General features: G+C 35.6%; 1 protein-coding gene across 1 annotated transcript in view; it reads left to right on the top strand.

Annotated features, from left to right (window-relative positions):
- Positions 1–27,784, top strand: part of fras1 (Fraser extracellular matrix complex subunit 1) — a 1,008,712-nt gene that overhangs the window by 219,085 nt on the left and 761,843 nt on the right. The window contains exons 3-4 of the mRNA XM_030143455.1: positions 15,020–15,127; positions 26,702–26,791. Coding sequence (XP_029999315.1) covers positions 15,020–15,127; positions 26,702–26,791 — 198 coding nt within the window. The remainder of the gene's footprint in view (positions 1–15,019; positions 15,128–26,701; positions 26,792–27,784) is intronic.

The raw sequence follows: 27,784 nt of genomic DNA, 5'->3' as shown, positions 1-27,784 counted from the left end.
TGAGCGGTGCTGACTTGCAGCCAGATGGGCTGAGGAAGAGGATGCATACTGAAACGGTAACGGTCAGGGTGTCACACTGGTCCTTTCATAGTAAATATACCACCCAAAAACAGCCAGGATTGGGCATTTTGGGGCTTTTTTTAAAATGCAAACGCAGAGAGAGTGTGAGATTGTGATGCTGGGTGTGACAAACTGATTGGGGGATATTTCTTTTTGCAGTCAGAACACATTACCTGCTGGATTGTCCTTCTCTATAGGAGTGCAATGAGTGTCTGTCACACTACATCAAGTTTTGGACCTGCTCTGGATTGCTTTTTCTTGTATCTGCCGTTTTTGTTTATTTTGTTGAATATAGAACGGGGAACATTAATTAACACGAACACCTGGATCCATCATGTAAACGTAGCGGTACAAGAAAACACAAAAACACAGACAATTAGTAAAGCTATTATCTTCATCCAGTATCTGACAAAATGACAACATGTTTGATGGATTGTCTTGCAATTATCCTTAGATCTCAGGTTAATTATTTTGTTATCTCGTGGTAAAAAAAAAAAAAAAAAAAAAAAAAAAAGAAGCAAGTTTTGTTATCTTGATAACATTGAAACAGTTCACTATCATGAGGAAACAAAAGGTTATTCCACCCTTGATCAGCACTGCCATGTCAGCATACACACAACTAAACAACTGTAACGGCTGGTTTGAGATGAAAATGGAAGGTAATTGATTAATGCATCAGACTGAACGTCAGTCAAGGACTAACCAAGGTTATAATAGTTTTGGATTTTTCATTGTAGTTTAGTTTTATTTAGTTTGGACTTTTTTTTCTCCAGTTTAGTTCGTTTTAATTAGATTTTAGTGCAGGTTTGCTAGTTTTTATTCGTTTTAGTTTTTTTTTAAAAAACGGTTAATTTTAGTTTAGTTGTAGTTTTTTCATATCTTTTATTCCCATAAATCCCAGACAGGACTCTGCTGCTTTCTCCCAACGTTAGTCTCCATGTTTCCAGGTAGAGTGGGGATGAGAAGACGACTCTAAATCACAAGTGATGAGAAGTGATGGACCGTGAAGTGTCGTAAGGTGTGGCTAGCTAAAATTGCTCGAGTGAAATATCGGGTGCAAAAATGATACTAAAGTTATTAAGAGTCAAAGGTGTCATAGTTATTTTAGTTCAGGTTCCACATTCAGCCCAATTGGGATTTCAAGTAAAACTAGAAAAAGACCCAGACCTCCGCCAAGGCAGATTAGTCCCCCCCCCAATCACCACCAAAATGTAATCATTTGTTCGTTGTGCCAGTGTCAACACTTCCTGAGAAATTCATCACCCCCCCCCCATCACCAAAATTTAATCAGTTGTTCCTTTTTCCAGTATCAACATTCCTGAACATCTCATCAAAATCCTTCCATAACTTTTACAACTAGAAGCACTCGGAGGGCGCAGACCTCCGCCAAGGCTGATCAGTGGCCCCCCCCCGTGGGCCCCCCCACCCCCGATCACCACCAAAATTTAATCATTTCTTCCTTATCCCATTTCCAACAACCCCTGAAAATTTCATCCAAATCTGTCCATAACTTTTTGAGTTATGTTGCACACTAACAGACAGACAAACAAACAAACAAACAAACAAACAAACAAACAAACCCTGGCAAAAACATAACCTCCTTGGCGGAGGTAATTATCTTCCTAACAGACAAACCCCCCCCCGATCAACATCAAAACTTTACAACTTTATAATTTGCTCCTGGTGCCAGTATCAGCATTTCCTGAGAATGTCATCAAACCCCCAAACTAAAATTTAATAATTTCTTCCTTGTGCCAATATCAACATTTCCTGAAAATTGCATCAAAATCCTTCCATAACTTTTTGAGTTATCTTGCTAACAGACGAACGAACAGACAAACCCAGATGAAACTAGAAAAGCACTTGGAGAGCGCAGACCTCTCAGTGCCCCCCCCCCCCCCCCGATCACCACCAAAATTTAATCATTACCTCCGCCAAGGAGGTTATGTTTTTGCCAGGGTTTGTTTGTTTGTTTGTCTGTCTGTCTGTTTGTTTGTTTGTCTGTCCGTTAGTGTGCAACATAACTCAAAAAGTTATGGACAGATTTGGATGAAATTTTCAGGGTTTGTTGGAAATGGGATAAGGAAGAAATGATTAAATTTTGGTGGTGATTGGGGGTGGGGGGGCCCACGGGGGGGGCGCAGACCAGAAAATTTCATCAAAATCTGTCCATAACTTTTTGAGTTATGTTGCACACTAACGGACAGACAAACAAACAAACAAACAAACAGACAGACAAACAAACCCTGGCAAAAACATAACCTCCTTGGCGTGGGGGGGCCCACCGGGGGGCCACTGATCAGCCTTGGCGGAGGTCTGCGCTCTCCGAGTGCTTCTAGTTTATTCCTCGTGTTATGGGTGACACGGTGGTGTAAAAAGGTAAACGACATGCACATCCAAAATTAGAGGTGTGCAGGATCCCAAAAAGTAGAACGTGAAAAAATAAAGGAAGGTCCGCACAACCTGTGAGCTTCCGACGTTTCAGGCCGAGGCCCTTCATCAGACTGTGGTGGTGCAGTGGTTAGCACTCGTGCCTCACAGCAAGAAGGTCCTGGGTTCGATTCCAACACCAGTCGACGGGGGGTGGGACCTTTCTGTGTGCAGTTTGCATGTTCTCCCCATGTCTGCGTGGGTTCTCTCCGGGTACTCCGGCTTCCTTCCACCATCCAAACACATGCACTGATAGGTTAATTGGTTAATCTAAATTGCCCATAGGTGTGAATGTGAGACTGATTGTTTGTCTCTATATGTTCAGCCCTGCGATGAACTGGCGAAATGTCCAGGGTGTACCCCGCCTTTGCCTGTAAGTAGCTGGGATAGGCTCCAAGCGACCCCCGTGACCCTAGTGAGGATAAAGCAGGTTCAGAAAATGAATGAATGTTCATTGTGCCAGTATCAACATTTCCTGAAATTTTCATCCAAATCCGTCCATAACTTTTGGAGTTATCTTGCACACGGACAGACAGACAGACAGACAAACCAACGCTGGCAAAAACCTAACCTCCTTGGCGGAGGTAATAATAGCATAACCAATAAATAATGACTCCAAATTTAAATAAAAATTTCATTGTAAAAAGTCGGTATCAGATCAGTATCGGCAAAACTAATCCTAAAAAAATCGGATCAGATCGGAAGCAAAAACATCCACATCAGGACATCACTAGTGTAGTTGTTTGTTTACACTGGACACAACTTCAGTATGACTTTAACCCTTTCATGCATGAATTATGAAAACCTTAGTCAAGATTTTTTTCTTCAGTGTTTAGCCATGAAAAAAACAATGCAATTGAGGTTTTTTTTCTATGGAGTTACAAAAATATCCATGCATTTAATTTTTGAAGTAAAGAAACATGTGTTTAAAACCCAATATCAGAAAGTGATATGAAAACAATAAAATAAAAACATTTTTAATGCTGCTAATCTGATGTCTTCTCACATTTTAACATATTCTAATGCTAGTAATTACTCACTTCATGGAGATAATATGCAAAAAAAAACCCTTCTTGTCTAACAAATAACAATTGACTTACACTCAAACATGTTACTGCAGGTCAGGTTTATCAAGAACAGTAAAGTTATAGTAATGCATAGGTGTCCACTGTGTTGGCTGATATGGAACTAAAACAACAAAACCCATGAATATACAAGAGAACAGCTGGAGAAGAACACATTAAATGTCAGTAGCAGTACTTTGTTCCAGTCAGACTAAAGACAACGACATTAAAGCACATTTACAAAAGGAACTAAGAACTGGAATGGGATTATTAAGTACTCGTATCAGTACTTGGTATCGGCAAGTACTCAAATGTAAGTACTCGTACTCGGTCAGGAAAAAGTGGTATGGGTGCATCCCTATATTTAACCCTTTCATGCATGAATTATGAGAACCTTACTCATGATTTTTCCATCCTTTTTTTTATTCCTCTTTAGGCATGGAAAAAAAAAATGCAATTGACATCTTTTTATGAACCTATTTTTCACGGAGCTGCAAAAATGTCCACTCAAATGGATACGATGCGTTTAATTTTTGAAGCAAAGAAACATGTATTTACTGACATACAGTGAAAACTATGAATTTTAAACACTTTAAATACTGCTAATCTGATGTTTTCTCATATTTAAACATACTCTAATGCTAGTTATTACTCACGTCATGGAGACAATATGCAAAAAAAACCCATTTTGTTAAAGAAAAAAAATGATAATTACAGTCTAATAACAATTGATTTACACTCAGACATGTTACTGCAGGTCAGGTTTATCAAGAACAGCACAGTTACATATGCATAAGTGTCCACTGTGTTGGCTGATATGGAACTAAAACAACAAAACCCATGAATATACAAGAGAACAGCTGGAGAAGAACTGTCCACTGGAGTGACCTATGCATGAAAGGGTTAAGCAGATAATAGTTTGTTTTCTTCCTGCTTTTTTTTTATAGTTTTGTTGCATGTTTCAGAGGGAGAGTCTTGGTGCAAAAGTGATGTCAGTGCAGACTTTAGAAGTGAGATGCATCATGGGTATCATCGGTGTTTGTTTCCTGACAGACTCAACATTAGCATACGTCTCACCTGTGCGTCTGTCTTAAATACTTTCTGTCATAGCGACGGAAACACTCGCCCGGGAAACCAGTCGACGCCCACGTGGTCGTCAGCTGAAGGTCGCTCCTCCCCCTCCTCGCCGCGCTCGCAGCTTTAATGTTGTGTGCGGAGATTATCTGTGACATGTTTGCCCTTATATGAAACTCATTACACATCTGGCCACAGCTGTGCAGAGATTCACACCCAAACGTGCCATTAAACATGTACAGATACAGAGCAGAAATAGCCTGAACCGCACCACGCAGTTACAGTCACATGCTGCCTCCCCAGGAGTGCTGCGCTCCTCATCTCCATGCTTCATCTAATTAAATTTTCATTCTGCTCAAGTTTTTTTTCTCGCTGGTTGTGTTGACTCTCACACTTCAGTGCGTGCTCTCATACTGACTTCTCAGTTTATTGGCAAGAGAAGTTGTTTAAAGAAGAAATCAGGGGAGTAGTTTCGTGTGTAATCATCAGTTGAACTAGCAGCAGTGGATTATTATTATTATTACCTCCGCCAAGGAACGGCAGAGGTTAGGTTTTCATCAGGGTCTGTCTGTCTGTCTGTCTGTTTGATCGTTGCAAAAAAGCTAAAATTGCCACTTTCCTGGGTCTCAGAGGATATATTGATAATTAGCACAGCTTTGAGGAAGACCTGCCCCATTTTTACTTCCGCCAAGGAATGGTGGAGGTTAGGTTTTTATCTGGGTTTGTCTGGGTTTTTTTTTTGTTTGTCTGTTAGCAAGATAACTCGAAAAGTTATGGATGATTTGGATAAAATTTTCAGGAAATGTTGATACTGGCACAAGGAACAAATGATTCAATTTTGGTGGTGATGGGGTGGGGGTAGGGGGTAGGGGGGCAAATTTGTTTCTCACTCTAATAGTCCAACTGCTTGCATATGGACATTGTAATACCTGCGACAAGTTTATAGTAAGACAACAATATCCTCCTGAAACTAAGGGTGTAAAAAAATATCGGTTCTGCAATATATCTCGATATTTCATTTCACAATACTGTATCGATTTTAAAAAGTACTGTATCGATATTTTTATGTATTTATTCAAATACAGATATTATGGAGGTTCATTTTACTTTTTTGTTTTTCTTTTATTTATTATTATTTAACACTGTTTTATTAAATATTGTTAGTTCCTCTGTTGGGGTTGCACAAAAATAATGTTCTGATGTTAGTTATGAACTCATAGAATATGAACATTTGAGCAGGATCTTAAACTGGAATGTCTGTAAAACATAATTTAAGTTTTAATACAGGAACATTTTGTGATATAGCATTAGATCCTGTTGTGATCAAATGAAAATGCGTTTAGTATTTGTGCGCATTTTTGGTGTAATTCAGTTCTTTAAGGAAATAATCATTAAAAAAAAAGAAACAAACAAAAAATTGCCTTTTTAACAGTATCATGATATATCGTATCACGTTCCTAGTATTGTGATTTGTATCGTATCAGATTCTGGCCAATATACACCCCTATCTGAGACACAAAAATGCATTTTTGTCCTCTGGAGGGGACCAAAGTTTGACAGTTTTACTTTAAAAAATGCTCTCAATGGCAAAAGACATTCCATTAATCAATCAATCAATCAATCAAATTTAAAAAATGTATCTGAAAAAACTGTTGCGTTATTTGTTTAATGCAAAAAAGCTAAAATTGCCACTTTCCTGGGTCTCAGAGGATACATTGATAATTAGCGCAGCTTTGAGGAAGACCTGCCCCATTTTTACCTCCGCCAAGGAACGGTGGAAGTTATGTTTTTATCGGGGTTTGTCTGTTTGTTTGTCTGTTTGTTTGTTTGTTTGCAAGATAACTCAAAACGTTACAGACAGATTTGGATAAAATTTTCAGGAAATGTTGATTCTGGCACAAGGAACAAATGGTTAAATTTTGGTGGTGATGGGGGGGGGGGATTTGTTTCTCACTCTAATAGTCCAACTGCTTGCATTTGGACATTGTAATACCTGCAACAAGTATATAGTAAGAGAACTATATCCTCCTGAAACTAAGGGTGTAAAAAAATATCGGTTCTGCAGTATATCTTGATATTTCATTTCACAATAATGTATCGATTTTAAAAAGTACTGTATCGATATTTTTAGGTGTCTATTCAAATGCAGATATTATGGAGGTTCATTTTTCTTTTTTGTTTTTCTTTTTTGTTTATATTTTCTTTATTATTATTATTATTAAAAAAAATTAAATATTGTTGGTTCCTTTGTGGGGATTGCACAAAAATAATGTTCTGATGTTAGTTATGAACTCATAGAATATGAACATTTGAGCAGGATCTTAAACTGTAATGTCTGTAAAACATAATTTAAGTTTTAATACAGGAACATTTTGTGATATAGCATTAGATCCTGTTGTGATCAAATGAAAATGCGTTTAGTATTTGTGCGCATTTTTGGTGTAATTCAGTTCTTTAAGGAAATAATCATTAAAAAAAAAGAAACAAACAAAAAATTGCCTTTTTAACAGTATCATGATATATCGTATCATGTTCCTAGTATTGTGATTTGTATCGTATCAGATTCTGGCCAATATACACCCCTATCTGAGACACAAAAATGCATTTTTGTCCTCTGGAGGGGACCAAAGTTTGACAGTTTTACTTTAAAAAATGCTCTCAATGGCAAAAGACATTCCATTAATCAATCAATCAATCAATCAAATTTAAAAAATGTATCTGAAAAAACTGTTGCGTTATTTGTTTAATGCAAAAAAGCTAAAATTGCCACTTTCCTGGGTCTCAGAGGATACATTGATAATTAGCGCAGCTTTGAGGAAGACCTGCCCCATTTTTACCTCCGCCAAGGAACGGTGGAAGTTATGTTTTTATCGGGGTTTGTCTGTTTGTTTGTCTGTTTGTTTGTTTGCAAGATAACTCAAAACGTTACGGACAGATTTGGATAAAATTTTCAGGAAATGTTGATTCTGGCACAAGGAACAAATGGTTAAATTTTGGTGGTGATGGGGGGGGGGGGATTTGTTTCTCACTCTAATAGTCCAACTGCTTGCATTTGGACATTGTAATACCTGCAACAAGTATATAGTAAGAGAACTATATCCTCCTGAAACTAAGGGTGTAAAAAAATATCGGTTCTGCAATATATCTTGATATTTCATTTCACAATAATGTATCGATTTTAAAAAGTACTGTATCGATATTTTTAGGTGTCTATTCAAATGCAGATATTATGGAGGTTCATTTTTCTTTTTTGTTTTTCTTTTTTGTTTATATTTTCTTTATTATTATTATTATTAAAAAAAATTAAATATTGTTAGTTCCTTTGTGGGGATTGCACAAAAATAATGTTCTGATGTTAGTTATGAACTCATAGAATATGAACATTTGAGCAGGATCTTAAACTGTAATGTCTGTAAAACATAATTTAAGTTTTAATACAGGAACATTTTGTGATATAGCATTAGATCCTGTTGTGATCAAATGAAAATGCGTTTAGTATTTGTGCGCATTTTTGGTGTAATTCAGTTCTTTAAGGAAATAATCATTAAAAAAAAAGAAACAAACAAAAAATTGCCTTTTTGACAGTATCATGATATATCGTATCGTGTTCCTAGTATTGTGATTTGTATTGTATCGTCAGACTGTTGCCAATACACACCCCTACCTGAGACCTAATGCATTTTTGTCCTCTGGAGGGGACCAAAGTTTGACAGTTTTACTTTAAAAAATGCTCTCAATGGCAAAGGACATTCCATAAATAAATAAATAAATAGCTAACTAACTAACTAACTAAGTAACTAACTAAATCAGTAAATCTAATTTAAAACATGTATCTGAAAAACTGTTGCGTTATTTGTTCAATGCAAAAAAACTAAAATTACCACTTTCCTGGGTCTCAGGAGGATACATAGATAACACTGGGTTACAAAAAAATGTTTTTTGCAAATTGTCTAGGTTTTTTCAACTGAATTCGGACCATTTTGCACCGCTAAATCCAAAAATGACATCTGTTTTTCTCAATCAGGACAGGTTTTTTTGCTAATGTGATTTTGAAAAATTTGATCTTCTCACAAAGTTGATTACATTTTTGTGACTTTATCAGTTGATTTTTTATATAGTTCTCACCCAAAATAGGTTTTAAGAGAAAAAAAAAAAAATTTCGAACAGGATTCCTGTTAGGTACAATGGTGTATTCACTACAGATGTAGCAGAATACGTCAGGCTTATTTTTGCAAGATCTTCTAGTCGAAGCCATTTCATTCACCTGTAATATTAAAAAAAACATTAATCATAAATTGGCAAAAGTCAAATCTTCAGAACTCGTTTATTGCAAGAAATATGAAAGAATTTTGTATCATATGATGTGAAAATGCCCATAAATGTAAGCAAAAATGTTAAAAAGCCAATATGTAGCATAGTTCAGAAAGTTGACCTGACTGAGCAAAATTAATGTGATTTTTGGATTCAGCACCAAAATGATCCTAAATCAGCTCAAAAAACTGAAACAATAAATTTTTTGTTGACCAGTCATATGGTGCTCCAAAGGCAGTACATAAATTATCCTTTTTTGTATGTTTTTGGGGTGTTTTATGTCTTCTGTATTGAAAAAAATATCCTGAGTTGAACATCCAATCCAGTCCACTTTAGCACATTTAACCCTTTCATGTATACTGCTCACTCCAGCGGACACTTATTCTACAGCTGTTCTCTTGTATATTCATGGATTTTGTTGTTTTGTTTTGTTTTGTTTTTTTTACACATATCTTTATTAAAGTTTTAAGACATTACATATTGTTTCTGACATGAATTGGTAACATTGTGTAGATCTCCCCTGAGTGTAATAGTTATAGTTTTCACGCAATTATCAGTAAATGCATGTTTCTTCGCTTCAAAAATTAAATGCATGGTGTCCAGCTGAGTGGACATTTTTGCAACTTCATGAAAAATAGGTTCCCACGAATTTTTTAAATTATTATTACTATTTTTTTTTTTTATGTTTTTTTTTTGTTTGTTTGTTTGTTTGTTTTTCTTTACTTTTTTTTTTTATTTATCTATTTTTCATAAGAAAATTTTCAATCACATTGTTTTTTTCATACCTAAAGTGGAATAAAAACATTCAGGAAAAAAATCTTGATTAAGGTTCTCAGCTCAAAAAACTTAAACACTAAATTTGTTGTTGACCAGTGTAATTAGCACAGCTTTGAGCAAGACCTGCCCCATTTTTACCTCCGCCAAGGAACGGTGGAGGTTGAGTTTTTATCGTGGTTTGTCTGTTTGTTTGTTTGTTTGTTTGTCTGTTAGCAAGATAACTCAAAAAGTTATAGACAGATTTGGATAAAATTTTCAGGAAATGTTGATACTGGCACAAGGAACAAATGGTTAAATTTTGGTGATCGGGGCGGGGGATTTTTATGAAATTTTCAGGCCGTGCTTTTGAAAATTAACCGAGTGCACGGCACGGAGGTTGAGAGAAATCTATTTGGAAGTCTCCGCAGAAATAGGTCTAGGTCTTGAATGATTTACTTGTAGTGCAGTATCTTAAGAGTGTGGTATTGCTACTTGAACTCAAGTAAATGACCTGATTTGTTCTACTTAAGGGAGTCGGCCGAGTTCATATTGTGATTAGATTCAGCTGTAACGATATAAGAGTGTCTATAATACCTAGTGCCGTGCAGCTTCTTCCACCTGTTCCATCAACTCCTATTGGACTATTAGGGCTGCGCTGTTACCCGAGGCCCAGGTCCATTATGATGTCTGCTTTAGTTACCATCTCAAATGGAGCAAAGCCTCCTAACTTAATTGTCACCGCCCACCGAGGAGTGTCCACTCCATAAGCCGGGGCTGCCGATGGATATTCCTGTCATGACGGCATAATTAATCATCCAGCGGAGTCCGATTTATGGAATGTAAGATGATATATCTGAGCATATGCAGGCACTGGAATATTGATTTAGCTTTGGCTTTAAGCTAGCCATAAGACATTGTCAGCTGCGTTTTATGAGCTATTGACAAATTACAGGCATGCTAAGGGGATACAGACGACTGGCAGAGCAGTGATCTCCAGCCTTTCTGCCTTTTTTTTTTTTCTTTTTTTTTTAACCCTGTCTCATTGTCTAGTTGGCCGTGACACTCAAGGCTTTTAATCAACGCCGTTCTACCTGCAGCAGGAACCTCACAGTATTTACGACCTTAAATAGGTGGGATGATCGGGGTTCAAAGTGTGAAATTATCTGTGGAACTCACACTTACAGTAGAAATGAGAGCGGTAAAACCCAGCGCTATCAAGGTCTTCACAGAACCACCGTAATGACGCCTCAGTCTCCCATAAGTATCGTGATAATAAATGTCATTATTGTACGGTTTCCCATCCATCTGTTCATGCATGTACCTGATCTGCATCTGCTTTACTTTATGTTGTTGTTGTTGTCGTTGAAGTCTGGGCTTTGAGGGAATAGATTTAACATTAACCAGCTGCTTATTAGCAAACATTAGAATAGTGAATGGGATCTCTGTTTAAGTTCTCTGTAGTCATTTTTCCATTGGACATCTGCACAAAACTTTACCGATATTTACAAAATATCAAAAAAACAGAAGTGTGTAATGTCGTTTTTTCCATTAAATCACAACTGTGATGATTTGTTTATTTATTATTGCAGGATGACACGAGAAGTCATTCCATAAACATGGCGATGAGCGTAAATATGGTGTTGATTTACAGATATATTCATTATTACCTCCGCCAAGGAGATTATGTTTTTGCCAGGGTTTGTTTGTTTGTCTGTCCGTTAGGGTGCAACATAACTCAAAAAGTTATGGACAGATTTTGATGAAATTTTCAGGGTTTGTTGGAAATGGGATAAGGAAGAAATGATTAAATTTTGGTGGTGATCGGGGATGGGGGGCCCACGGGGGGGCCCATTTCCAACAAACCCTGAAAATTTCATCCAAATCTGTCCATAACTTTTTGAGTTATGTTGCACACTAACGGACAGACAAAAAAACAAACCCTGGCAAGAACATAACCTCCTTGGCGTGGGGGGGCCCACGGGGGGGGGGGGGCACTGATCAGCCTTGGCGGAGGTCTGCGCTCTCCAAGTGCTTTTCTAGGCACAAGTTACATTTGCGCAATTTGCGGGTCAATGGAAAAGTGACTACTGTCTTGTTTTTCCTTAAATTAACCCTTAGGGGTCTGAGCCTGTTTTGGCCGTTTTTGGGCCGTTTATTTATTATTGTGAGATGACATGAGAAGTTGTTCCATAAACATGGCAACGAATGCAAATATGGTGTTGATTTACAGATATATATATATTATTTTTTATATATTACCCCTCTATCTCGTACTAATTTAAAAAATGATTGGGTTTCCTGGTGTGTCCACACATACCGACACATGTTTTTTCTTCTTCTTCGCTTGTTGTAATGTCTGTCACCATCCGTTTTTTAATTCACCTGACTGTAGTTGCGAAAAAAGGTCTGTCCATTGCAGTTTTGTGTGATATACCATTTGCGCTACGCCCAAAAAACCACCTCTTGTCAGCACAAAAACTTTTAATTGAAAAATGAGGCTTTTGGTGAAATTGTCTTTTTTCCATTAGGTAAATTTTTATGCGCAAGTTATATTCGTACAGTTTGAGGGTCAATGGAAAAGCAACTATTGTTGTCACTGCTATTATTTAAAGGAGTGATATTTAGCTTTTTTTAAATGGAATTCTTTATTTTCAAACATTTCCCTGTGGTCTCCATAAACTGTAAATGCCATAGTTGTGTCTGAATTCTTCATTATCACTTAAGGACAGTTAAATATATAATAAAAAAATAAATAAATCATTTGGGAACTGTCACAAATGTCACACTGGGTCCTTATGGGTTAATTCAACTCCACAGGTCCATCTTCAACCCTATTACTGAGTAATGACACCAGAAAGGTGGTTTGGAGCGCGGGTCCTTTAAATGCACATGAGTCACTTCAGGCCCCGCCCCCTCCAGGTTATTGGCTGTGCTGCTCTGTCCCGTTCAGACACTAACTGGCTCCAAGTTTGGACATATTTTCAGTATGGACTACAACCGCTGCTGCTGACATACAAATTATGTCGTACTCAGAGAAATGTTCGTCAAAGTCTTGATCTTATATGTGCAAATGTCGTGACGTAACTAGTTATAAAACGTAACAAATTAAGCAGGAATTAAAACAGGTTGTAGAAATTCACTGGATTTTTGCCCAAATGAATATTAAGATAGCTTTGCAGCACCTGAAGGGTTCGAATTCAAACTGTATGAACTATTAGGGTCCAAATACACAAATAAATGAACCAAAGAGTAAGAAAAGTGGGTTTAGAGAAATCTGACCCCTGTAATCCTCCATTATCTTCTCAGGGTTTATGTCATAACACTGACCAGCTCTAACCCATAAAGACCCAATGTTACTTTTGTGTCGGTTCCAAAATATTTTGTTCTCTATATTTAACGTTTCTTAACTTTTGTGACATAATTTATTGTGACATAATCCTCTGTATTTTGCGTTTTTTTAGTGAACATCAGGTATTTTCCGTTATTCAATTTACTGATCGTGTAGATGTTCATAAAAGCTCAGATTAACCCTTTCATGCATAAGTCACTCCAGTGGACAGTTCTTCTCCAGCTGTTCTCTTGTATATTCATGGGTTTAGTTGTTTTAGTTCCATATCAGCCAACACAGTGGACGCTTACGCATCATCTCATATCCTGACATTCATACCATTACTGTAACTTTGCTGTTGAGTGTAAATCAATTGTTATTTGTTCGACAAGAAGTTTTTTTTTGCACATTATCTCCATGAAGTGAGGAATTAATAGCATTAGAGTATGTTAAAATGTGAGAAGACATCAGATTATCAGCATTAAACATGTTTTTATTTCATTGTTTTCATATCCCTCTCTGATATTGGGTTTTAAACACGTTTCTTTACTTCAAAAATTAAATGCATGGATATTTTTGTAACTCCACAGAAAAAAAAGCCTTGATCGCATTGTTTTTTTTCCATGCCTAAATAGGAATAAAAACACTGAAGAAAAAAAATCTTGACTAAGGTTTTCACAATTAATGCATGAAAGGGTTAAAGTTGAGGGATATTATATCAAAAACAGAGAAAACTGAAGAAAAAGTGACTTTTTTTGAGCTAAAAATAGATCATTAACTGAACATAAACCCAGTTTGTCCGTCCACTGTTATAGATCCAGTCTGGACCTTATATGTGCAAATGTTGTGACGTAACTAGTTATAGATGTAACAAATTAACCAGGAATTAAAACAGATTTTTGCCCAAATGAATATAAAGATAGTTTTGCAGCACCTGGAGGGTTCAAATTCAAACTGTACGAACTATTAGGGTCCAAATACACAAATAAATGAACCATAGACTAATAAAAGTGGGTTTAGATAAATATGAGCCCTTTAACAGTTTTCCCTCAACATTAATTTTATGTATTAATCTTCAGACCTAAACCACCACCAACGGCTAAAAGCTTCTATTTAGTTAAAATATTTAATAACTTCTGATCCACTAATTCTATCTATACGTGTAAATAATTGATGTAAAATACAGTTTTTCATCTTTTCATGGTCATCAGATATGACCCATTTGGACGTTCAGAGGCTCCGTAGTTACCATGGAAACACCACCGGTTGTATGAAACGTTCTACTTCCTGTTTTCTAAATGAGTATAGTCAGATGAGTAGAAAATGTCGCATGGATGGATGGATGGATGAAAGTAGATTAAAAAGATCTGAATTGAATCATAATAATAACAACACAGTAAAGTTAGATTGTTATTGGTAAACAACACTGTTTAATCACAACTGTCACAGACGAGGTTTGTGTTGAGATGTTGCAAGCGTTCATGAGAAACAGGTTATTTTCTCCTGATTAATGTGTCTATTAATGTGTTCAACTCACTGGAATGAATGGGACTGGAGCTGCTGATTGTCACCTAAAAGGGGCGGGGCTTGGAGAAACCATGTTACTCAAACAGGAAGTGATAGATTTGCTTTGTTCATAATTGTCTTGTGTTCCAAGATAAGGATAACATTGTGAATATTCATGCATTTGAGCGTTAAGTGAGAAGAAAATACACTTATGACAAGGAGCTGCAGAACTAAGTCAAGTTTCTAAGTAAATGTGTTAAAAAAAACTGTGATCTTAAACTGTGAGTGAAGTGTGGAACAGCATCCTTTTCATTGATATGCACAAAGAGGCCTGTATGTGGACTGTCATTTTCCTCCGCTGTCATCATAAACATGACATGTGGGCGTCTGAGGCTGTAATAATTGAGTGATTTTGTTTTTTTTTGGCTGTGATGAATCAGCTCTTCCCTCGGTAATGCCTCATGTCCGTCTTCTGCTTTTGTCTCAACAGAACAACACATCATGGAGACCGCAGACGTGTCAGGAGTGTACATGTTACAGCGACGTGGCCATCTGTAGGACCGCCCACTGCCCCAACCCACAGTGTGACTTTCAGAGGGTAAGGACGACGACGATAAATCAAACGCAGGATGAGAAGTTAGGATATGCAAACAGCATAGGCAACGACGTTAACATAGATGAAGTAAAATGATCAAAAATGGACTACCATTAATGAGAAATGAAAAAAATACTCAAGAAAATGAACAAAATATCAAAGAAAAGGAACAAAAAGTAACAAGACAAACCACCAAATTAACAGATTAATAAAAATGATCAGAAATGGACTGGCATTAACAGAGAAATTAAGAAAATACTCCAAAAAAATCAACAAAAAGAAACAAGATAAGTCACCAAATTAACACAGATGAACAAAAAAGATCAGAAATGGAGTAACATTAACAGAGAAATTAAGAAAATAGTCCAAAAAATGAACAAAAACAAACAAGATAAACCAACAAATTAAAAGATTAATGAAAATGATCAGAAATGGAGTAACATTAACAGAGAAATTAAGAAAATACTCCAAGAAATGAACAAAAAGAAACAAGATAAACCACCAAATTAACAGATTAATAAAAATGATCAGAAATGGACTAACATTAATAGAGAAATTAAGAAAATACTCCAAAAAAATAAACAAAAGGAACACAATAAACCAACAAATTAACAGATTAATAAAAATGATCAGAAATGGACTGGCATTAACAGAGAAATTAAGAAAATACTCCAAGAAATGAACAAAAAGAAACAAGATAAACCAACAAATTAACAGATTAATGAAAATGATCAGAAATGGACTAAAATTAACAGAGAAATTAAGAAAATACTCAAAAAAATGAACAAAAAGACACAAGATAAACCACCAAATTAACAGATTAATAAAAATGATCAGAAATGGACTAACATTAATAGAGAAATTAAGAAAATACTCCAAAAAAATAAACAAAAAGGAACACAATAAACCAACAAATTAACAGATTAATAAAAATGATCAGAAATGGACTGGCATTAACAGAGAAATTAAGAAAATACTCACAAAAAATGAACAAAAAGACACAAGATAAACCACCAAATTAACACAGATGAACTAAAAAGATCAGAAATGGAGTAACATTAATGAGAAATGAAAAAAATACTCAAGAAAATTAAAAAAAGAAAATAAATAAAAAGAAACAAGATAAGACATCAAATTAACATAGATGAACTAAAATGATCAGAAATGGAGTAACATTAATGAGAAATGAACAAAATACTCAAGAAAATGAACAATATACTCCAAAAAATGAACAAAAAGACACAAGATAAACCACCAAATTAACAGATTAATGAAAATGATCAGAAATGGACTAACATTAACAGAGAAATTAAGAAAATACTCCAAAAAATGAACAAAAAGAAACAAGATAAGTCACCAATTTAACACAGATGAACTAAAATGATCAGAAATGGACTAACATAAATGAGAAATGAACAAAATACTCAAGAAAATAAAAAAATTAAAGAAAATGAGTAAAAAGAAACAAGATAAGCCACCAACTTAACATAGATTAACTAAAATGATCAAAAATGGACTAACATAAATGAGAAATGAACAAAATGCTCAAGAAAATGAACAAAATATTGAAGAAAATTAACGAAACAAGATAAGCCACCAACTTAACACAGACTAACTAAAATGATCAGAAATGGACTAACATTAACAGAGAAATGGACAAAATGCTCCCAAAAATGAATATAATAAAAACACTACCATTAAAAAAAAAAAAACCTATAAACCAAACAAAATTGTAAAAAAAAAATTGATGAAATGAATAAAATGACTGATAAATGAAGAAAGAACAACAAAATTGCCAATTAAATGAACAAAAAACCAACAAAAAAAACCACAGATGAACTAAAATGATCAAGATAATCAGCCAAAAATAAGAAAAACTCATGAGAAATGAACAAAATACTCAAGAAAATGAGTAAAAAATGAACAAAATTCAACAACCTCTGAATGTAGTCAGTAATATCCTCAGTATCCTACAGAAGATGATTAAAAAAAAAAAGAGATAAAATTAAGGTCCAATACATTGGTTTCATTATTATTATGTGAAAAAAGTCAGAATTGTGACTGTTTAAAATGTATTTATTTTTATTGTTGCTCTGAGATTAAAGTCAGAATTCTGAGAAAAAAAAAACAAGTTTGGACTTTTGTCTCCGAATTCTGACTTTTTTCTCAGAATGCTGAACATTGCAGCAGTGAGTGAATTAGATGATGCTGGTTGAATATTTAACATCCATCTGTTGGGATGTCAGTCGTCCTTTCTCCGTTTCACCTTGAAGAGTTGAATCCACTCACATCTAATCACGGCTCTTTCAGTCTGTCGTCCTCACCATCGCAATCAATCCACTGTCAGACTGTTGTGCAGCGTCCACTGCCTTTTCCACTGGTTTATTCACCACAGTTTCCAGACTTCTGAGGACGTTGTTTCCTCTTCCAGAGAGTGGTTTAAGTTTGTCAGGACTGAGGTTATAATAGTTTAGGATTTTTACCTCCGCCAAGGAGGTTATGTTTTTGCCAGGGTTTGTTTGTCTGTTTGTCTGTCCGTTAGTGTGCAACATAACTCAAAAAGTTCTGGACAGATTTTGATGAAATTTTCAGAGTTTGTTGGAAATGGGATAAGGAAGAAATGACTAACTTTTGGGGGTGATCGGGGGTGGGGGGGCCCACGGGGGGGCCCACTGATCAGCCTTGGTGGAGGTCTGCGCTCTCCGAGTGCTTCTAGTTACCTCCGCCAAGGAGGTTATGTTTTTTGCCAGGGTTTGTTTGTCTGTCTGTCCGTTAGTGTGCAACATAACTCAAAAAGTTATGGACAGATTTGGATGAAATTTTCAGGGTTTGTTGGAAATGGGATAAGGAAGAAATGATTAAATTTTGGTGGTGATTGGGGGTGGGGGGGCCCACAGGGGGACCCATTTCCAACAAATCCTGAAAATTTCATCAAAATCTGTCCATAACTTTTTGAGTTATGTTGCACACTAACGGACAGACAAACAGACAGACAGACAGACAGACAGACAAACAAACAAACAAACCCTGGCAAAAACATAACCTCCTTGGCGTGGGGGGGCCCACGGGGGGGGCCACTGATCAGCCTTGGCGGAGGTCTGCGCTCTCCGAGTGCTTCTAGTTCATTATAGTTTAGTTTTATTTAATTTGTAGGGGTGTGTATTGGCAAGAATCTGGCGATATGATACAACTCACAACACTAGGATCACGATACGATATATCACGATATATCATGATACCGTTAAAAAGGCAATTTTTTTTTGTTTTTGTTTGTTTATTTATTTATTTTTTTAAATGATTATTTACTTGAAGAACTGACTTAGACCAGAAGTATGCACAAATACTAAACACAATTTATTTGATCACAGCAGGATCTAAAGTTATGTCACAACATTATCCTGTGTTAGAACTTAAATCATGTTTTACAGACATTACAGTTTAAGATCCTGTTCCAATGTTCATATTCTAGTAGTTCAGAACTAACATCAGAACATTATTTTGGTGCAATCCCAACAAAGGAAGTAACATTATTTAATAAAAGAGTGTTGAATAATAATAAATAAAATACAAGCAAAACAAAAAAACAAAAATGAACCTAAACAATATCTAAACAGTATATGCGTTTGAATAAATACCTAAAAATATCGATACAGTACTTTTTAATATCGATACAGTATTGAGAAATGAAATATCGTGATATATTGCAGAATTGATATTTTCTTACACCTCTAGTAATTTGTGGACTATCGAGTGCACCTGAATATAAGCCACACCCACTGAATTAAAAAAAAAAAAAAAAAAGAAAGTATACACATATAGGCCACACTTGTCTATAAGCAGCAGGTGTCCACATTGTAACATGAGATATTTACACAGGAAGGTTTTGTAAACTTTTAATTAAATAAATGCTTTTGTCCGAACACTGCGTATAACATGGCATGGTTAAAAAAAAAAAAAAGGACAGTAACCTACCAGAAAAGTTATTGATTGCTATCTTCATCTTCCTCCCGCGCACCAAAACCACCAAAGTTATCTTCTTCAGCGTCAGAATTGAACCGCCTCAGAAATACTTCATCACACACTTTCTCAGTCTCTCTTTTGTTTTCGTTTTGTTGGGATCGCACAAAAATAAGGTTACGATGTTGGATGATTCAGGAACTGTCCACTATGTGTTCTTTTCACGACTAATAGAATATGAACATTTGAGCAGGATTTTAAACTGTAATGTCTGTAAACATACAGGGTGTGGAAGCAAAATTTACAATATTTTGAGGCAGGGATTGAAAGACAGTGTATGACCAGTTAGTTTATTGAAAGTCATGAGAATTTATTTGCCACAAGAAAATGTCCATAATAGAAAATGTTTTTATTCTATGTGTCCTCCTTCTTTCTCAATAACTGCCTTCACACGCTTCCTGAAACTTGCGCAAGTGTTCCTCAAATATTGGGGTGACAACTTCTCCCATTCTTCTTTAATAGTATCTTCCAGACTTTCTCGTAATAGTTTTGCTCATAGTCATTCTCTTCTTTCCATTCTAAACAGCCTTTATGGACACTCCAACTATTTTTGAAATCTCCTTTGGTGTGACGAGTGCATTCAGCAAATCACACACTCTTTGACGTTTGCTTTCCTGATTACTCATATGGGCAAAAGTTTCTGAAAAGGTATGGATAATAGTGTTAGGTATGATTATGACATCAATATATGTTTGGTTTCAAAACAATTGACGTAGTGCCTGCTGAGAAAAAACAACTAAATGTTCAGCGTAAATTTTGCTTCCCCACCCTGTAATTTTATTTATTTATTTATTTACAACTAAATTTAGTTTTTACAGAGGAAAGTTTTGTCATATAGTGTTAAATCCTGTTCTGATCAAATAAAAATTTCTTTAGTATTTGTGCATATTTCTGGTATAGGGTCAAAACACGGTTTTTGAAATCTCTCTGACGGGACATTTTAGAGATGGTCTGACAGATGAGTGTTGCTAAATGATCCACATTTTTACTTTTAAATTCATTTTTGCTTTAGTTGGACCGTAAGGGATTATCCAAAACAAGGAGCTACTTTATATTGAAATAAATGTTGGAATGGTAATCAGTTAAAGTTCGCTCTCTGACGGGACGTTACTGTGTTTTGACCCTATAATTAAAAATTTCCAGGAAATATTCTCTTAAGAGAAAACAAAACAAACAAAAAATATTGCCTCGTTAACAGTATTGTGATATATCGCAATATATCGTATCGTGGTCCTAATATTGTGATTTGTATCGTTTTGCCAGATTCTTGCCAATACTCACCCCTAATAATAGAGGAATAGAACCCAGGAGTTGGACGTTGAAAATATGTAAAGTTTCATTTTTGTTTCACGCCAGCCTTAGTTACGTTAGTTATAAACCACACCCCCACATGTATAAAGTGCCCCCTCCGCTCCGACAAAAAAAAAACCCTAAAAAACACCCCCCCCCTTTTTTTTTTTTTTTTTTTTTGACAAATTGCACCCTGGTATCATTTTTTCTTTTAATGATACTTTTTATTTATTTCAGTTCAGTCAGTAAATGTTTATTCAGTTCTAGTTTTCGTTATTTCGTTAGTTTTCCTTAACGATAATAACCTTGGTCGGGACACGTTCTCAGAGCTCGTCTTCTTCGTCCTCCCGCGCGTCTTCGTAAATGTGATTTAGACGTCGAGGCCCGCGGTGACGCCATCAAATCCAATCTCATGCCATGAGCTAAGGCAACAATCAATGTCTAATGAATTCCACTCGGCTGCCTTGCAATCCAGTGTTAATTAAAAATTTGTCATCATGCTCAGCAAGCCGTGCGCCGCCTCCATTTAAGAAGCTCTTAAAATGTGACTCCGGCTCACCTTCGCTCAGATAAAACACTATGAAGGTTTTCATCATCGGCCTGTCTCTGATTATAGGGCTTCTTCACACATCCAACGTTATTATCTTCAAGGTTCCCTTATGAAATTTTCTGACATCAATCTGTGAATTTCAAAGCAGTGTCTTAATGTTTCTGAAATGTTCTACTCTCTGGGTTATTCATCCAACACGGTGCAGATGTTTCTGTACGTATCGTAACAAAGTTGTACCCTGCACCTCTGATAAAGAGCAGAGCTGAAAACCCAGACGTTTTATGATGATATTCACAAACAAAAAGAGCAAAAATATTTTAAAAAATTATGGAAAGTAATTAATACAGTGGTCAAAATAATCAGTTGTCCAGCTAAAAATGAACAAAGTGGTAAACATGATTAAAAGCTAACAAGAAATGAACAAAATAAGTATTAAATGAAGAAAAATGAAGGAAATAATCATGAAAGTGAAGCAAAATAGACAAAATAATCAGTAAAATGAACAAAAAGCAAACAAATAAGCAACAAAGTGTACATACATGAACTAAAACCATCAAAATAATCAACAAAAATGAGCAAAAATGAACAAAAAAATATGAATACATTAAGAAAGTGATTAATACAACGGACAAAATAATACAAAAATGAACAAAGTTGTAAACACAATGAATGAAACCTCAAAAGAAATTAATATAAGTATTAAATGAAGAAAAATGAAGGAAATAATCAAGAAAGTGAAGCAAAATAGACAAAATAATCAGTAAAATGAACAAAAAACAACCAAATAAGCAACAAAGTGTACATACATGAACTAAACCATCAAAATAATCAACAAAAATGAGCAAAAATGAACAAAAAAAAATCTGAATACATTAAGAAAGTGATTAATACAATGGACAAAATAATAAATTATCCAAGCAAAAATGAACAAAGTTGTAAACACAATGAATGAAACCTCAAAAGAAATTAATATAACAAGTATTAAATGAAGAAAAATGAAAGAAATAATCAAGAAAGTGAAGCAAAATAGACAAAATAATCAGTAAAATGAACAAAAAGCAACCAAATAAGCAACAAAGTGTACATACATGAACTAAAACCATCAATATAATCAACAAAAATGAGCAAAAAGTAATGATAAATTTACAAAATAAGTATTAAATGAAGAAAAATGAAGGAAATAATCAAGAAGGTGAAGCAAAATAGACAAAATAATCAGTGAAATGACAAAAAAACAACCAAATAAGCAACAAAGTGTACATACATGAACTAAAACCATCAAAATAATCAACAAAAATGAACAAAAAAAAATCTGAATACATTAAGAAAGTGATTAATACAATGGACAAAATAATAAATTATCCAAGCAAAAATGAACAAAGTTGTAAACACAATGAATGAAACCTCAAAAGAAATTAATATAATAAGTATTAAATGAAGAAAAATGAAGGAAATAATCAAGAAAGTGAAGCAAAATAGACAAAATAATCAGTAAACTGAACAAAAAGCAAACAAATAAGCAACAAGGTGTACATACATGAACTAAACCCATCAAAATAATCAACAAAAATGAGCAAAAATAAGCAAAAAGTAATGATAAATTTACAAAATAAGTATTAAATGAAGAAAAATGAAGGAAATAATCAAGAAAGTGAAGCAAAATAGACAAAATACTCAGTGAAATGCGCAAAAAATGACCAAATAAGCAACAAAGTGTACATACATGAACTAAAACCATCAAAATAATCAACAAAAATGAGCAAATATGAACACAAACTAATGATAAATTAACAGAGTACTCAACAGAAATAAACAAAAATAATAACTAATATGAAAAAACTGAACCAAATGCTCAATAAAATCAACAAAAAACTGAGAAAAATAGCCAACAAATTAAAATACATGAGCTAAAGTCTAAAAACAATAAAAACAACAAATGAAAAAACAAAATTGAATGGAGAAAATTTTACAAAACAATCAATTAGATGAAAAATGAACAAAATAAGCAACAACGTTAACAAAGATGAACTAAAATAAGAAAAATAAGCAAGAAAAAGAGCAAAAATTAACAAGAAATATAAGCAAACTACCTAAGAAAATGAACAAAATAAGAGACAAAATGGACTAAAATAACTCATAAAATGGAAATGAGACAAAACAGTCAATACAATAAAGAAATAAACAAAATAAACAACAAATGAACAAAAAAAAACAGTAAAATAATATGAGCAAAAACAAACAAAATACTCAAGGAAATGAACCGATTAATAAAATGGACAAAACTGAATGAAATATTCTCCTGATCTGAATCTGATTTCTCCTTATCTTTGTTCATTTACAGTAAAATAATGACATGTTGCATAAATTGACTTTTTTTTTTTTTTTTTTTTTTTCGTGATACATCTGACCTAAACCTGAGTCTGAGTGATTCAACTCGTCATAAATCTAGTTAAACCTGCTCTATTTATCCTGTAAAACTGTGATTAACCCTTGTACGGTGTTTGGGTGTGTGGGACCAGTTTTCAATTTTTATTAAAAGAAAAAAAAAAAAAGATGAGTAATTATTTTTTAAATATTTTTTTCCTCTCATATCTTTATTATATTACATTTTATTAAAAAAAACAAAAAAAACAAAACTAAAAACGAGTAGCACTTTAATTCATAAATGTGATCTAGCAAAGGTATGAGGTAAATATTAAACATGTATGCTTTTTATGTTGCTTGTAATTGGGATAAAATAAACATCTGTTGAGTATTTTAACATAAAATTATTTGATTATGTCGAATTAAAAACCCACAAATGCAACAGATCACCACACAAAGGTTAATGATGAATCAACAGTGTCAGAGCTGTTTATATGCATTAAATTATTTTATTATTTAACTAGGGATGCACCGATACGAGTATCGGCATCGGCTCTGATACTCAGTGTGTGTATTCGTACTTGTAAAAGATATCCGATACAAATGCACCGATACCACTTACGGCCGTTTGACATTCACAGTTCAGTGCAGCAGGTAGGCGGTGGTGGAATAATGTGTGTGGAGTGTGAAGAGTGTGGAGATTTTTCAAAATAAATGACGGTGATAAAAGTAACGCTGACAAACAGTAACATTACAGACAGACAGATACGGACGCAGCGTTCTGTCCGTCCTCTGCGTACATTCCATCCGTTTACCAGGTGCTCGTGGATGCATAAACAGACAGAGAATACCAGCGGGAGTACGGAGCGGTGCAGACCGCCACCAGCAGAAGTGAAAACCAAACTTATCACTCATTTCTCTTTTCTCTTCCTGCTGAAGCTAAACTGTTAAACCTTACCAGTGAAAACGCTGCAATATTAGTATCACATTAGTGTTACCTCTGTCGTCTCCATGTTTGTTATTACTGATTTTCTTCTTCTTCTTCTTGATAAAACTTTCCTCTTCTTCATGGTATTTGTCCAGTATGGTTAATTCAGAGCGGCGCCCCCTGGTGGATTAATTGACAAACGCTCATTCCAACACATTAAATGTCAGTAGCAGCACTTTGTTCCAGTCAGACTAATGACAACGACAATAAAGCACATTTACAAAAGGAACTAAGAACTGGAATGGGATTATTAAAGCTATACCGTATGATGTGGCATTTTTACACTTTTCTTTTGTCATCTTAAAATGCTCTTAATAAGCGTGTGTCAAACTAAAATGTAAAAGAAATCCAGCAGGTATTGAAACTCAAAAATGTTTAATTCTCATATATTTCTAATAAAAGTCTGACCAATCATTTTAGTCGGTCCGAATGAAATAATTGGCCGAACCTGACTGAGCCTCCTGTCAATCATCCATTACGGCCGTCCAGCATCCGATCCATTATCTCCGTCTCACATCCGATATGTGTCCCTCTGAATCTGACGCTTCACTGGCGCTGCTCCTCCTGTCACTGACCACAGTCTACTGTCTAGGATGTGTTTGGATAGAACTGACATGCACATGTGGAAGGGAAAAAACGGATTTATGAACAGAAACGACAACTGAGGGGCACAAACAGGAGTCTGATGAATGAAGGATGGAGATAAAAGTCCGGAAGTCAGCTGTACTGGACTGAACAGGTCTGCATAAAGCTCAGCTTTTATGACGGTGGGACTCATACAGGTGCATGTACATGGTGTCACACATGTAAGATGATGTAGGATGATAATTGTATGGACTATGAAACCTCAAATGTCCACGGAAAATTCGCGGAGGCCGCGCGTTCACAGTGCGCGCGCCCATCCCCTGGGCACTGCAGTGAAGACCCTGACCCAGTACTGCACAGACCAGGTCTACTGATGGAACAGGAGCCGCGGGCCTGCTGCAGGTGAATGATGCATCTGATTACTGAGGGAGGGGTCCGCGGACACGCCAAAACGGACCGGACCTCCGCCTCTGCTTCCTCCTCCGTTTCCATCGCGCATCAGATGAGAGGAGGAGGAGCCTCAGAGCTCAGGCAGAGGGAAGGGGGCGGGGCTTTGGAGGGAGGCGGGTTGTTCATGTTCAAACTTTTACTAAGTGCTGAGAGACATGACACATCGGTAGGTAGAGCTTTAAGTACTTGTATCGGTACTCGGTATCGGCAAGTACTCAAATGTAAGTACTCGTACTCGGTCAGGAAAAAAGTGGTATGGGTGCATCCCTATATTTAACCCTTTCATGCATGAATTATGAGAACCTTACTCATGATTTTTCCATCCTTTTTTTATTCCTCTTTAGGCATGAAAAAAAATGCAACTGACATCTTTTTATGAACCTATTTTTCGTGGAGCTGCAAAAATGTCCACTCAAATGGATACGATGCGTTTAATTTTTGAAGCAAAGAAACATGTATTTACTGACATACAGTGAAAACTATGAATTTTAAACACTTTAAATGCTGCTAATCTGATGTTTTCTCATATTTAAACCTACTCTAATGCTAGTTATTACTCAAGTCATGGAGATAATATACAAAAAAAACCCATTTTGTTAAAGAAAAAATGATAATTACAGTCTAATAACAATTGATTTACACTCAGACATGTTACTGCAGATCAGGTTTATCAAGAACAGCACAGTTACATGTGCATAAGTGTCCACTGTGTTGGCTGATATGGAACTAAAACAGCAAAACCCAGGAATATACAAGAGAACAGCTGGAGAAGAACTGTCCACTGGAGTGACCTATGCATGAAAGGGTTAACACATACTTTATTTTATTTCCTGCGTTGTGTGCTGTTGTGCGTTTTCACATTTTGTCACACTTTTCTCACTACATTATCCATATTTCCTCCTGTTTCCAGTCGACTGGCAGCCTTTCCTTTAGCCTCGTAGGGGGTTGTTTCCTCTCACCTTTACACAAATTGTGTTTCTCCCTCCTTCTGTTTTCATTTCGTGTGATTTGTATTTGCAAATAAACTGCATGTGAACTATTCCCCAGCTCTGCACCGGCTTCCGTCACATTCGGCCTCAATTTCCCGTCTGCAGATCGCAGCGTTGAAAGACGGCGCCGCAATTGTGTGTCGTGGTCGTACGCGCCGCACGCCTGATGGAGTCGTCATATATTCATTACTGTCCGTCCTCCGCTGATACTGCTGTCACACGCTGCTTAATGTCTATGGAAATGGACAGTAATTGACATGTTTTGTATTCAGGCCCTGTCTTTTTCCTCTCGTCTTGTGTGTGTTTGTGTCATTTGTGTGTTTGTTGTGTTGTGTTTCCCACAGGGGGAACATCTGAGGATTCCTGCCAACAAGTGCTGTCCAGAGTGTGTTTCGTCTCAGGGCTCCTGCACCTACGAAGGAGTCGTTTACGGAGTAAGTGGAAGTGACTCAGGCCCGACAGAAACACCCTTTCTTTAGTCTTCTCATGAACTCTAGTTTGAAGACACACAGCAAAAGAATACCGTAAATTCCGAACTATAAGCCGCTACTTTTTTCCCACGCTTTACACACTGCGGCTTATACTCCGACGCGGTTTATACGGCAATTTTCCCTTATTGCCTGCCACACCCCAGGGAAGAATCTGTCTATTGTTAGCAGGTATGCAGGAATGGGTAACATTAACAACTTAACCTTTATAAAGTTCATATTAACACACACAAAAGGGGAATTTTTAAGGAAAAATAGTAAACCTTCAAATGTTAATATTGTTTCACAAATATACAAAACAAAACTCTGAATGAAAACACCCAATAAAACTCTCCAGAGACCGTCATAAATTTAAAGCATCTCAGAATTAATGCACACGTCGTGCGTAATGTTAAATGAAAATGATATTACAACAGACGTAATTACTTGTTTTTAATTTTTATATTTTAAAAATAAATTAAAAGTCGTACTCTAACGAAAAACAAAAAATTGTTCACTTTCAAGTGTCTTTCAAGTCATTTTAAGTCCGTGTATCCACAGCCGGCGCAAAAGCAAGTCAATCCCATATCGGCACGAATCCAAAGGAAACCCCGATAAGTCTACCGACAAAAAAAAAAAAAAGAAAGAGAAAATGTGCTTTTATTACTATCCTTTTATTGCCTCGTTTTTTGTCTTTTGTTTTTTAATCATCATATTAACAACGAATCAACCTATAGATATGACAGCATAACATAGCATAGCATAACATAATGTAGCATAGCATAACATAGCATAGCATAGGGTAACATAATATAACTTAGCATAACATAGGATAATATAGCATAACATAACATAGCATAGCATAGCATAACATAACATAATGTAGCATAGCATAAGATAGCATAGGGTAACATAACATAGCATAGCATAACATAATGTAGTATAGCATAACATAACATA

Source organism: Sphaeramia orbicularis, chromosome 9 (assembly GCF_902148855.1).
Source record: "Sphaeramia orbicularis chromosome 9, fSphaOr1.1, whole genome shotgun sequence".
Classification (NCBI taxonomy): domain Eukaryota; kingdom Metazoa; phylum Chordata; class Actinopteri; order Kurtiformes; family Apogonidae; genus Sphaeramia; species Sphaeramia orbicularis.
Note: the sequence above shows the minus strand (reverse complement) of the source record. Positions and strands in the feature narration are given on the sequence as shown.